Below are 13,241 nucleotides of genomic sequence, written 5' to 3' on the forward strand. Positions count from 1 at the left end.
TACAGTAAAACTCTTTACGACTCTATGGGACCCAATCAAGGAAACAAAGCAATAAAATCTGCTATGTTTTATTTGCTAACCATACGGAAATTCTTTGTTAAACTATTTGAAACAAATTAAATATATCAGGACCATTAAGGGCGTATAAATCAGATATTATATTCCAGCAATATAAACAACTAGTTGTTGCTCGCGGATTCGCCCATCTGAAAAAGTTTTACTGGCATAAATTCCCGCTATATCTTTTTCCGGGGTACAAAATTATCTCAAACTATCTCCGCACCAAAGGACATTGTTCTGTGCCCATACATAATTCGCCCTGGAACCAACAGCAATGGAAAAATGTTTGTAATATTTAGAATCATTAATAAATTCTCATGACATATTATATATAAAACGGACAAGCTGGAATATCGCATCAATCCAAAAAAACGATGAGATTTTGAGGTTATAATTGATAGTAAACATTGAATGCTTTTCAATGTTCAAGGTAGATTTATAGTCCTATCATTTACGATTTAAATATGCTTTTTATTGATATAAGTACCTATCTAATATATATAAGCCCTAAAGATTCATCACTATGTAGGTATCTGATGATTTTTAACTTAAATCACGCTATTTTAAGATTTGATTCATATAATTTTTTATAAGTAAAAAGGTACCTAATTATGTAGTTATAGTATTTACATCCTCTAAGAGTACCCTTCAGATTTTATGTATTTTCTATATATACGTACGTCATACTTATTCCCCGAAGAGACAGACCCAGGCGCATTGTTGAGCATTCACGCTTCATCAGAAGCATGGCATATTTTACACACTTTTGGTAGACTCTTAGGGCATGTAGGATTAAAATAAACAAATAAAAAAATATTTTTAGTTCATATTATTTATTTCCTCATCACCTACATTGTTTTATAAAATATTATCTGAGTATTGTGCAGGAGGGTTGTTGTTATGGTATTATTTATCAATTCAATTTTGCCAATCACAATCACCGAGTCCGGAGTTCCAACATTCTATTACAGAGCACGCAGCTTCTACTAACATTGTTACAGCTGAAGTATGTATAGGCTCTTGGGCCGTGGTCCAGCATGCTGTACATATAAGATCAAGGGCTACAACCTGAAAAAAACAAACAAACACATTATGCTCAAATTAGAATGGCAATATATTAATATTGTGTCACACGGAAAGCAGTTTTATGTATTCAAATCTTCCAGCTGAATTAAATGTAAGAAACCTTCAAGCATATGACACACATTTTTTAATCAACAATATACTTGCTAGTTTGCTCTTAAGTTGCCACAGCCACATGCTAAAGTGTGTAGTAGGTAGTATACGGACTCTGTTCGCTGTCTCCACGCAGTTACCAAGAACAGGGACTGAGGAGCGAACTAGAAGTTTGGCGGCAGTTAAACTTGTACGATTAAAGAAAAATGTGCTTACCAAACGAGGCGCTGTCCATTGTTGTATACAATGGCGAATCTGCTCGTTCTCCAACACCATGGATCCGCCAGCAGAGCCACAATTAATGCAAAAAGCAATTTCCATTTCGTATCCGTTATCAATGCCAGGTAAATTGTTACATCAGTTCACAAAGTCCAGAAATCACAGCCAGTGTATGTCGATATCGTAATCAATCGCACAGTCTTTATAATAGCCGAATCGTCAATGATATAGTGAAAGTCAGAGAATTATAATATATTATATGGAAAGTGAGAGTCTAGTTTATTTGTCTCTGATGAGTGAAGTGTGAGTGACATTAAATTGAATTGAAAAATGAAGTAAGAATTAGGGATACTACTCGACTAGATTCTGGATTGATTATATCGATCATTTATACAAAAATCGATTTTATTCAACATAGGGTTATTTTTATTCGGAAAAATATTTAGCGGGACCCTTATCCCGGAAAATCTTTCACACGGGCGGATCCGATAGTAATTTAATATGGAGAGAGTTTGAGGCCCCCGGATGGAGGGAGAGAGAAGAACGCTACTTTTTATATGTATAATTCATAAATATTTTGTACGACAGAAAAATAAATGTTCGCATAATATATTATGCTCTGCTATCTGTACGAAGCCAGGGCGGGTCGCTAATATAGAATCTAAATAAACAAAGTAAATAAATATGAATTAAAAACTAAAAAAAAAAACTTTTTTCATAGACGACTTGATCTATAATCAATTTAGTCCTAAAACTAACTACTTATTTATTTGAGACGCATCCACTGCTCGATTAAACAAATCGAATATATTAAAATGTTTCAATAATTAATTATCGGTAATGAGATTTATCGTTTTGTCAAACCGGTACATCTCTATACACAATTAGTTGTAAACATGTCGGCGACTTTGACTTTAAGTTGTTACAATACTTTTATATATTCATTTTGGATGTAGCAGCTTGTCCGTTTTATACACACATTTGCAAATAATATAAGCAAATACATAAATAATTATGGTGCTAGTCACACCTTTGTTGGTTCTGGGGCCGTTTTCGACAATGTCCTTTTATCAAAATCGGTTCTATAGTTCATCCTTGAAAGCCTAACAGCCAGACTGATAGACAGAGTTAGTTTTGGATCTATAATTAATAAATATGGTAGAGGGCTCACAAATAGTGTTTTCTATTAATCGTGTTCTCCATTCTGTTAATAAACGAACTTCGTTGACGAAGTGTCAGTCGGTTCAAATTGGTTTGCGTATGCCAGATAACCGCCTTGTCCCATATTGAAAAACTGTTACAAAATTTGAAATTGCGCTATTCATATTAAAGCTTTGACCTTCATTTTAAGGCGCCGCTGGCAACCTTATTATTCGCAAGAAATTTAACAGCATAGCTATATACCTATGACGTCGGTTTTTTGTGAGTTAACGACACCGTGCCAATAGCACCAATCCTTTTAACGTCTACTGACTATTCTAGCATTACTTATTTCTCGCTTACGTCGTCACAGTTCCTCAATAATAAAAATAAATAATTCAATAAACAGCTTCTTTTATTATATTGATTGATAAATACTTCAGGGAAATTGATTTTTGAGATAGAATTGAACTGTAAGTGTCACAGTCAACAAGCAGAAAACCAATCAGTATTTTGTTATATAAAAATAACATTCTATTTAGTTCACTCGTGCTTGTTAAAGATACAACCCCAACAAAAATAAAAGTCGAGCATTTCTCTTTCGGTGAAAATATTTGAGTTAGCTCAGTGATAAATTTGGCTGTTCAAAAATAGTATCAGTTTCTTTTTACAGACATTGTAAGGCATTCGTCAGCAGCCTTATTTTGGTCATTTTTCTGGCTTATTGTACGAAATTTCAACCATTATCACCTTTACGTTTCTGTTGTATTGCGGCAAACGCTCACCAAGAACTCAACGGATTTTTATGTTAATAGCCCTACTGTGCTGGCTTCTTAAAGCACCGCTTGACTTTTATAAAGTTATTTTAAAGCGTACCAGCTGTTTTTCCTTACAATTTTCATTGTAAATTTATTCGTACTGAAAACATAGCTGAAATTTAATATTCGACTAATAGAGAATTATAAACTTTTCCGTAACGAATACAATTTGATATAAATATACCAAAATACCACACAAATCGGAAGATCAGCATAAATAAGCGTCAATCGGTTCGTTGGAAGTGTTACGCACTGGGGGCAGCGCAGGTGCGATCAGATTAAACGACAGATGAGATCATTTCACGAGCAATTGCGAGCTCAATCGCCTCTTTATTGGGTAATTGTACCTGCGCACCGCGTCCTGCTCCTCCCACTGCCAACTATACATGAAGCCTTCCATTGCTCGCTTACTCATCTAATGAATTAAGTCATTTTCCCACTACCCACTCAAACACCATATTCCATTTGTTTAATCTGGTTATGTTATGCATAGTCAGGACTCGCTCCCAAAACTTTGTTGTACATGGTAAACTATGAATAACAGACGCTTGCAAACGTGAAAGTTTACGTGTCACTGTGGAAACTTTATCGGACAACTTGCACGAATACACTTTATACTGAATGTTTAAAATTCTTGCCGTAATGTCGTTGGCTTAAATAAATGGGTGTACGATATTTACTTTAGTAGAGGTTTTATCGGCTATCTTTAATGTAATCTTTATAAATCTTGATATAAAATGTTTGAACACAAAATTTATTAGTTCTTAATAATAAATAAACTTACTTAAAGAGCCACTCTAATATAGTTTAGGTATGTTACCAATGAGTGTTAAAGGCTGGTATTTATAAGATTTTTTGTTTATCAACAGATTCTACTGGGACTTGTGTATGCTGTTACTGCTCGTGGCCAATCTAATCATCCTGCCAGTTGCCATCTCCTTCTTCAACGACGACCTCAGCACGCGCTGGATTGCCTTCAATTGTCTTTCCGACACCATATTTCTTATAGATATCGTTGTTAATTTTAGAACAGGTAAGAATTCCTTTTCTTTACGATTTTCCTATTCAATATGTCAGATGATACAGTTAATATGTTAAATAGCTCTTTCTTAACATCAAAAAAGTGAAAATCAATGGATGTCTACTTTTATTTATGCCCTCTAATTTCTATCAACCAGATTACTTTATGATTTTAACATACGTAAATAAATAAAAAAATATTTCTTTTCAGGAATTATGCAGCAAGATAATGCAGAACAAGTGATATTAGATCCCAAGTTAATAGCAAAGCACTATTTGAGGACATGGTTCTTCCTTGACCTCATCTCTAGTATACCACTAGATTATATATTTTTGATCTTCAATCAGGTAAACGTACGTTGCAATTTGGCCGTGTTGTTCTATTACTAGTTTTAATCTCTCTTTTATGTTATTGACGTTCTGTTTCAGCTTCGGTGTTCATTTGTTTTTAGAGTGTGTTTTATTTTGAGTTGATTTTATTTAATTTTGTTGTTACCTCTTGCCCAAAACGCTGCAAGAACTTGTGCGTCATCGTCAATTTAGTTGTTCATACCTTAAACATTTACGAAACGTCCAAAGGTTTGATAGCACTGTAAAGTTATTTCCATTGATTATGTTACTCTTCGATACAATTCTCGCACTGTATCTCACATGCACTTCCTCTCCTTTGTAACTCATATGATTACCTTATGCCCAAGTTGAGTCAATGATTATTATGATCATATGGGATACTATACTGAATTTTTAAATGCTTCCCAGCCAGCACTTCTATATAGCACACTCTCTCAAAATTATACCTTCTTCTACCTTACACTACACAAGTTTAAATAATAATGGTACACACTTCTGGTCTTCCACTCTATGTTCTTTTTCATGATCGTATATTTTCATTTTTCCGTCTTAAGCTTAAGTCGCAGCATGTTTTCATTGATATGCTTTTCTAACATCTTTACTTTTGGATTTAATTATGATTACGTAACATTCAATAATGTTTTCCGCATTTTTATTTTTTTGAGATTAAAAACTATCTTTTCTATCAGTAACAACACGACCAAAATGTAACATTACTTATAATACTAATTTTCTATATCAATATGGTACTTAAGATGCATTAGCAAGAAAGCTTTTATAGACAGGAGATGATGGAAGTAAAGTTTGTTTATAAGACTTTACAAGTGAAGCTTGAACTATTGTGAGAACGTATTGGATACGTTTATGATGTTATATTTAAAAGCATAATTATAACATGTTCCTACGCTTCAGCACTTTTCTTTGGCTGATAAAATCTATAAAATGCAGCAAGTTTGCATGTCTTACTAATTACACTTGTAAAAAGGACAATGCCAGTAGCACGGATGCTCTAAAATGCTCTTTTAGTGCATCAATATGTTGACTGCTGATATTACAACTGTGTATTATTTATTTTCCCAGGATTTTAGTGAAAGCTTTCAAATACTCCACGCGGGCCGAGCGTTAAGGATACTCCGGTTAGCCAAACTACTGTCACTGGTCCGGTTACTTCGACTCTCCAGGCTTGTGCGATATGTCTCACAATGGGAGGAAGTATATGTAAGCCATCATCATCTCTTCCAACCCACACACAATGGGTTACCTAAATACCTACTATCTTAAAGACTTGATCACTAACACTGCACTAACTTACATTACGCTCACATTTACTAACACTACGTGACTAAAATATTATATTAATTGAGTTATAATATTGGATTAAATATTTTTTATTAATCAAGTTATACTTTATTACATAAATATGTAAAGATTGGCAATTAGCTTGATGTGTCGGAAATATGTAATGTTAACGTGTATTAAATTGGAACTCTTCTAGCTGGTAGTGATCCTAATGACATGTCTTATGGAGTTTGAAGTACTGTAATCCTGTATTATACCACCGATCCCAGCCCCACTGTATGTGAGCCCCACGTCCCGCTCTGCACTTCTCTACTGCTTCTCTGCAAGCTTCTTTCTGCCTGAGCACGCTCTCACTCGTGACGTCTGACTCTATCTCTTTCGATGCGCCCGCGCCGCGTCCGCCGCGAGTCCCGTGTGCCCTCCGACCCGAACCGTCTCACACTTGCAATCACGACATCGTTATTATTTGCAATATTATCAATATTATGTTGCCGCTTCTTGAAGCCTATAGAACTGATGCGCTGACGCCGAATTAAAGAATAATTCAAAAATCCGCTTATCACAAACACTATCAAATATCAATCATACACGCGACTTCTATTTAATATTGTAATTATATAAACTATTTAATATAATTGGCCCACCGTTTCGAAATTATACAATACCAATAAATTTTCAAATGTTAGTTTTAACCAAAGCTATTGCCTTTCGTTATATTATTCCAAATTTCGTATGACCTATATAAATATCTCGCAATAAACTGGTGCGTGTCGTGGTACAAAAAATGTGAATTGGCAATAAATGAGAACGAGATCGGTAACAAAGTGACTTGGCGGAGAGTCAGTGAGAAGTGGAGTACGGGGAGGGTGGCGGCTACGACATCGCTGTGACGGTGTTGTGTGCAGATGAGCCCCGCTCCGCAGCCGCGCGACGAGCCGGGCGACGCGGACGGCGGCGGCTCGCGCGACCTCGTCTCGCAGGTGCCGCATGACGCCAGCGCCAGCAGGCGCCTAGCGTAGGGGCCTAGCCCGCGTTCTGCTCGTCTCGGTGTTAGTGCATCCTCTGTGTGCCCGCACGCGCCCCGCACGCGCCCCGCAAGCGCCCCGGCCCCGCCCCGCACCACCCGCGATGACCTTCGCCCGCCGATCCCGCCGCGCTTCGGGCGCGCCTGGCTCTCTTCCTACTATCTCGTGTTTCTCGCTTGTTTTCTAGATCTTGCAGAATCTTCAAAAAAAGCGCACGGAACGGAGGGGACGTCTCAGCTCCGACATAGCCAAAAAGAAGGGTGACACCAAAAGCAATCTGATCTTCAAGGTAACAGGGTCGGCACGAGCCGGCACGCATGTGCTCGTTCGCCCGCTTAGCATGTTGCCGGCGGCGCCGCCCGGCGTCCTCTAGCCCGCTGCGTACGCTTCGCTTTCTCTTTCTTTGGCGTTTCCGTTGAACCCTCGTCCGGCCGGCGGGCGCGCGGACCGCGGGCGGCGCGGCGCAGGTCGCGCGGCCGTGCGGCGGCCACGGCCGCGTCACCTGACACTGCGCCGCCGCCCAGCATGCTCGCTCGACATTCGTTTCACGCGTTCATATTTTATTTCTCACTTCTTTACGACTCCATCGTAGAGAATCATCGCGATGCTTGACCTCGAGCGTCCTTGTCGCGCGCAGTCCGCACGGCTTCCTTTAGAGGCGACACTACCGCTCCACTTGCAAAATGTTCACATCTGACGTTCTCTTTTCAGTTTCTCAACATGGCGTCAGTTTTCATGCGGATATTTAATCTGATCTGCATGATGTTATTGATCGGGCACTGGTCCGGTTGTTTGCAGTTCCTGGTTCCTATGTTGCAAGGATTTCCACCAAATTCATGGGTCGCAATAAATGAACTTCAGGTTAGTTAATACCACCTATATGTGTCTACTACAATAATCTAAGTACATTCATGGAGGGGTGTGAGATTTAGCATAAGTAAAGTAGAGAGAAGAGAAATAATACCTATGATTGGCCACGATACAAGCCTAGCTTAGTGTGGGAATCATGGTAAATAAATATAATAAAAGCTTTGAAAATGTTTAAGTAATTAAATTAGAAGGTACATAAATATAAAATATGTACCTATAATATATATATAATATACGGGTTTATTCCATCAACCCCTTTGAGTTTGACCGAGGTCCCCAATATTTTTGTAGGATCCTATACGCACTATACATAAATGCTCATCTCATTTCATTGACCCATTTTATGAATAGACTCTTTAACTCATGTTTCAGGAAGCATTCTGGCTGGAGCAGTACTCGTGGGCGCTGTTCAAAGCGATGTCGCACATGCTGTGCATCGGTTACGGTCGGTTTCCCCCGCAATCACTCACCGACATGTGGCTCACAATGCTCTCCATGATCTCCGGGGCGACGTGCTACGCTCTCTTCCTTGGTCACGCCACCAATCTTATCCAGAGTCTTGACTCATCACGCAGACAGTATCGCGAAAAGGTAATAAAAAAAATACTATACACATTAATAAGTTTAGTATTTACACTATTTGATTATCATACGATCCCACAAAGATCCTTAAGAATGAAGACTAATCCCCATAATATCGCTAGTAAATCGTTATGAACACCTCGGCAAAAATAACTGGCATTTGGACAATGATAAATTTGCTTAAATTTTCAACGAAATATTACATTGCCAAGTCCAGAAATTTATAAATTCACATCCACTTTATTACACCATAACCTGCGCATGATTTAAAAAATCGTTCACTAAAGCATTCATTGCCTGTTTCAGAGATTAGACGTGAGTACTGAGCGGAATGTTTGTTTAATGTTTTATTGGTTGTTGAAATATAAAAAATATCATCTGCACCATACTTCATGCATTCACATAATAACAAAATTCATATATTATGTAAAATTCGAAAACTATTAACGGTGTTCATAACAATTTACTTCACAAGGGTAGCACTAACCATCTCCACGGCTCAGTAAGGATTTAATCACAAGACCAATATCCACTGTACACTGTGCGCAATGTAGATAGCCATTTTGTTAGAGGTGGACTTGTAACGACAATCTGTGGGAGCAGTGCATGATTGTGCAAGTGTGTTTGAACGTTACATTCTATAACCGGCCTTCTACTTACAAATATCCTCGTAATCTTACAGGTGAAACAAGTAGAGGAGTACATGGCATACCGCAAACTTCCGCGCGAAATGAGACAACGCATCACGGAATACTTCGAGCATCGGTATCAAGGCAAATTCTTCGATGAAGAAGTAATCCTTGGTGAACTAAGTGAGAAGCTGCGTGAAGACGTCATCAACTACAACTGCCGTTCGCTTGTCGCTTCTGTGCCATTCTTCGCCAACGCTGATTCTAACTTTGTTTCGGACGTCGTCACCAAGTTACGTTACGAAGTTTTTCAACCTGGTACGGTCGATTAAAAATTAAATTTACCAGTACATGGTTACGTTTCTATAATCGTTAGATTCGAATTGACACGATTTTTCTTCATTTCAGGCGATATCATCATAAAAGAAGGTACCATCGGAAGTAAAATGTACTTCATCCAAGAAGGCATAGTTGACATTGTAATGGCTAATGGTGAAGTAGCGACAAGTTTATCAGACGGTTCCTACTTTGGCGAAATCTGTTTGCTGACGAACGCACGCCGGGTGGCATCCGTCCGTGCCGAAACCTATTGCAATCTGTTTTCACTGTCAGTCGACCACTTTAATGCAGTGCTCGACCAATACCCACTGATGCGGCGAACGATGGAGAGCGTCGCAGCAGAACGACTGAACAAGATAGGAAAGAATCCAAACCTGGTGGCGCACCGCGAGGACGACACCACCTCCGAAGGCAACACCATCAACGCGGTGGTGAACGCGCTCGCCGCCGAGGCGGAGCACGTGAGCCTCTCGGACGACAGCGTGGCGAGACTGTCGGAGCGCTCGCTGGGCCTAGCGCTGCAGCCGCTGCAGGCGGCCTCGTGTCGCATGGCGGGCGTCGCGCTCCCCGGGCTCGGCGTGGCGGCAGCCGCGCTACCACGACCCAAGTCGGAGCACGACTTCAGCTCGGCGCAGGCGCAGCAGCCGGCGCTCTCGGCCGCTAGCGCCGCCTTCCACAAGTCGGACGCGGGCATCGCGCCCTGACGCCGCACCGTGTGCTAGTGCGGCCCAGCGGCCAGCCGGAGCCCGATCGATAGCAATACTAGGCTTAGTGCGAGCGAGCCGCGCCCGCCCGGCCCGCCTCGCTAGTTGTAGCGTAGAACGAGTATTATAGCTGCGACTTCGCCGGGCGCACGCCACCCGCGCCGCCCGTTGAATCTCATTTTGTGATCTTATACTTAATTCTCCTGTGTTATAATTTAGGTTAAATTTTATATCATTGACGCTGTGAAGAATCGATGAATACGTGACGTATTCCGATTGTATAGTTATACCTGTTAAAATATATTGAAGAATGATAACTATTGAATCTTTATAGAGATACCTTGCCATTAAATAAAAGAAGAAATTAATTATATAGACTAGACTGAAATGTAAAGATATCACTATTTTATGCTTTGTTGGCGTACAAAATAGACCTTTATTGTTGATGCGGAATATTTTATCCCAGAGGTATAAGAGTTTGAAGTGTATAAACGTTCCTGATAATCACGATTCGGAGACTACGTTATATTCAAGGTTATTTATAAATGATATAAATATAAATGATATGAACACTTGTCGCGAGGACACGTAGAGAGCGAGGAGTAGCTGCGTGGCGCAGAGTCGCGTCGATATGGAATTGATTCCCAAGTGCCCAGCGAGTGCGCGCTCGCCGCACGTAATGTATTCAGTATGACTGCTGTGCAACCTGTCTTCAAGACGATAGATTATAAACCGTGTAGCGGGTAGCGCCGCGCCGCTTTTCACGCTCTTGTACCACCAACCAGTAACCACTACCACGTACCACGTACCATGTAACATGTGCACAAACGACGCACAATTACTGAGCGAGCCTCACGCGTCATCCCGACGGCACGTTACATTCTTCATTTTAGTTATAAGTAGTCATATCTACAGATAAATTGGCATAATTAGCGCGAAAATCATCTCGGTTTCCTATGTAGTGGTGGATCAGTAGCGCTTCGAATCTTTCGAAAATAATTTCTGTATGTAAATATTGTACCTATTATCGAAGTTTCGCCTTTAGCGCGGTTCGTTTCGTCGGAGTGTTTGGGAGCGTTCGTTCGACCGGTCCAGTCAATTATTCCATGTTGTCGTGATGCGAGACGAACGTATCGGTTCTCAATGCACTACATTTCATAACTTTGTTTTAATTGTAGGTGAAGATAATTTATTGGCGATAGTGATTTTGTAGGAATAAGTAGGCCAGAGCGTTAACAAATTCGGACGAATTACATTATGTGATAGAGCAGCTGCGGGCTGCAGTGTGCAGTTGTGCAGTGCGCCGGCGCCGGCCGGCGGCTCGGCGACGCCACCACCGTACCACAGTACCACTCACGTGTAGCTGTACCTGCTCTCTCTAGCGGACTGCATGGCTACATGCTTCTACTCTGGTTCTCAGACTAATCTATCGTTTTACTTCCACAATAGACACTTTAGTTACTTGCGTAAAGCTTATAGGAGACGCTCGTCAATTTTCAAATAACTATAGTAGTGTTTAGGTGAAGTTATTGTACAATGAAGTACATATCGTAGTCTAGCTCGGAGGAGAATAGTTTGGTCGCCGAGCCGACGGCCGCGCCGGTGGCACCACCGCGGCACGAGTCATCGTTGACTAATTCTTATAGTGTCATGACAATTTGTAAAGATGGTTTTGCAAATGTTGACTTTTTAGCCAAAATATAGTTAATGAATGACGAACCAATACGCAGTAGCTTACTTGTAGATGAACGCAGCCTAGTTCTCAGTTTGGCGACTAACACCAATAGATACTTTGTACTCGTAAGTATTTATACAATAAATTGGTCTTAGCAGAGTGACTGTCTGTCAATTTATCTACAAAGAATATAAAAGTATATAATTGCGTTTCATTCCCAGAAGCATTTATTTATTGTTGTTTTAACTACCTAACATTACCGCTTTTGTAAATTATAATATAAATTTTATAGAAGAGATCTATTTTTATTGTGAAGTTGAACTACTGGATGTAAGTGAGATGACCTATTGCGAAATCAAGTTTTTTGATTTGGAATGTTATTTGTTAAATGTTTTACTTATTTCTGGTATCTATTTTCACCAAAAGTGCTCATCGCTATCAAGAAAATTAGAGAAAATGCATTAAAACAATGAAGAAAACTGCCTTGTTGTTTCACTTAACCCTAATGACTTTACAGTAACTACTTAAAGATAGACCATTCTAGAGTTTTTGTTTTGGAACTGATATTATTATAACATACTACTTTATTAAATTAGAAAAGACCAACATTGTTTCCAACCATTATGGTGCTATACGTACCAATTGTATGAAAATACCTAATCTATCCCTATAAGCATAAATAAGTACCTAAAAAGAGATTTTATCATATACATTAGATCCTATAAATAAATTATTTAGTTTACCAATAGAAGCTCAGAAAGATTATTATTCTTATTTTAAACTTGAGATTTTGCACGCGGCTTTGCCCACGTTCTAAAGCCTCGCTACAAAAATTCCCTTAACGCTGTCATGGACAACAATTGAAAATTAATAAAATAAAATACATTACTTATTTCCAATGGAATGCAGTTACTGGCATAAAAAGCAGCCTATATTTAGCAAATTTTATTCAAATCCGTTCAGTTGTTTCTACGTTTATTTCTAACTAATATCCAAATCTTTTAACTCGTAATATTAGTAAGAAGTTAGGTAATAATAAACTAGCACTAGTAAAAGAGTAAAAAGTGAGATAGAATTACAATCCGAACGTCAATCTAAAATTAACGTCACAACATTATAATAAAGCGCTTACTCCATTGGGGGTAGCGCTATAGAATATACGAGATTCTACCAACTCTGTTATCTCATCTGCTAAGTAATACATAGTCAAAAGGATTGACCGCGTGGTAATAAATAAAAAAATAATATAATAAATTAGTTCCATATGAATATTATTTAATTAAGTATACGTTAATCCAGTTTTATAAAATTAATATAGGGATAAAATATATGCT

General features: G+C 39.0%; 1 protein-coding gene across 10 annotated transcripts in view; it reads left to right on the forward strand.

The window, feature by feature from the left end:
• LOC115443258 (potassium/sodium hyperpolarization-activated cyclic nucleotide-gated channel 2) overlaps positions 1 to 12,390 on the forward strand; it is a 241,383-nt gene extending 228,993 nt beyond the window's left edge. For 7 of the 10 annotated variants that reach the window (XM_037439114.1, XM_030168587.2, XM_037439117.1 and 4 more), the window contains 8 exons: positions 4,283 to 4,446; positions 4,645 to 4,787; positions 5,865 to 6,002; positions 7,296 to 7,397; positions 7,820 to 7,969; positions 8,351 to 8,569; positions 9,243 to 9,507; positions 9,598 to 12,390. In XM_037439114.1, the coding sequence (XP_037295011.1) occupies positions 4,283 to 4,446; positions 4,645 to 4,787; positions 5,865 to 6,002; positions 7,296 to 7,397; positions 7,820 to 7,969; positions 8,351 to 8,569; positions 9,243 to 9,507; positions 9,598 to 10,232 (1,816 nt within the window). In that variant the 3' untranslated portion in view covers positions 10,233 to 12,390. The remainder of the gene's footprint in view (positions 1 to 4,282; positions 4,447 to 4,644; positions 4,788 to 5,864; positions 6,003 to 7,295; positions 7,398 to 7,819; positions 7,970 to 8,350; positions 8,570 to 9,242; positions 9,508 to 9,597) is intronic. The other 3 variants (XM_030168588.2, XM_030168593.2, XM_030168594.2) reach the window with 3 other exon arrangements.
• Positions 12,391 to 13,241: the final 851 nt, after the last annotated feature.

This window comes from Manduca sexta, chromosome 16, assembly GCF_014839805.1.
Source record: "Manduca sexta isolate Smith_Timp_Sample1 chromosome 16, JHU_Msex_v1.0, whole genome shotgun sequence".
In the NCBI taxonomy this organism is placed as follows: Eukaryota; Metazoa; Arthropoda; class Insecta; order Lepidoptera; family Sphingidae; genus Manduca; species Manduca sexta.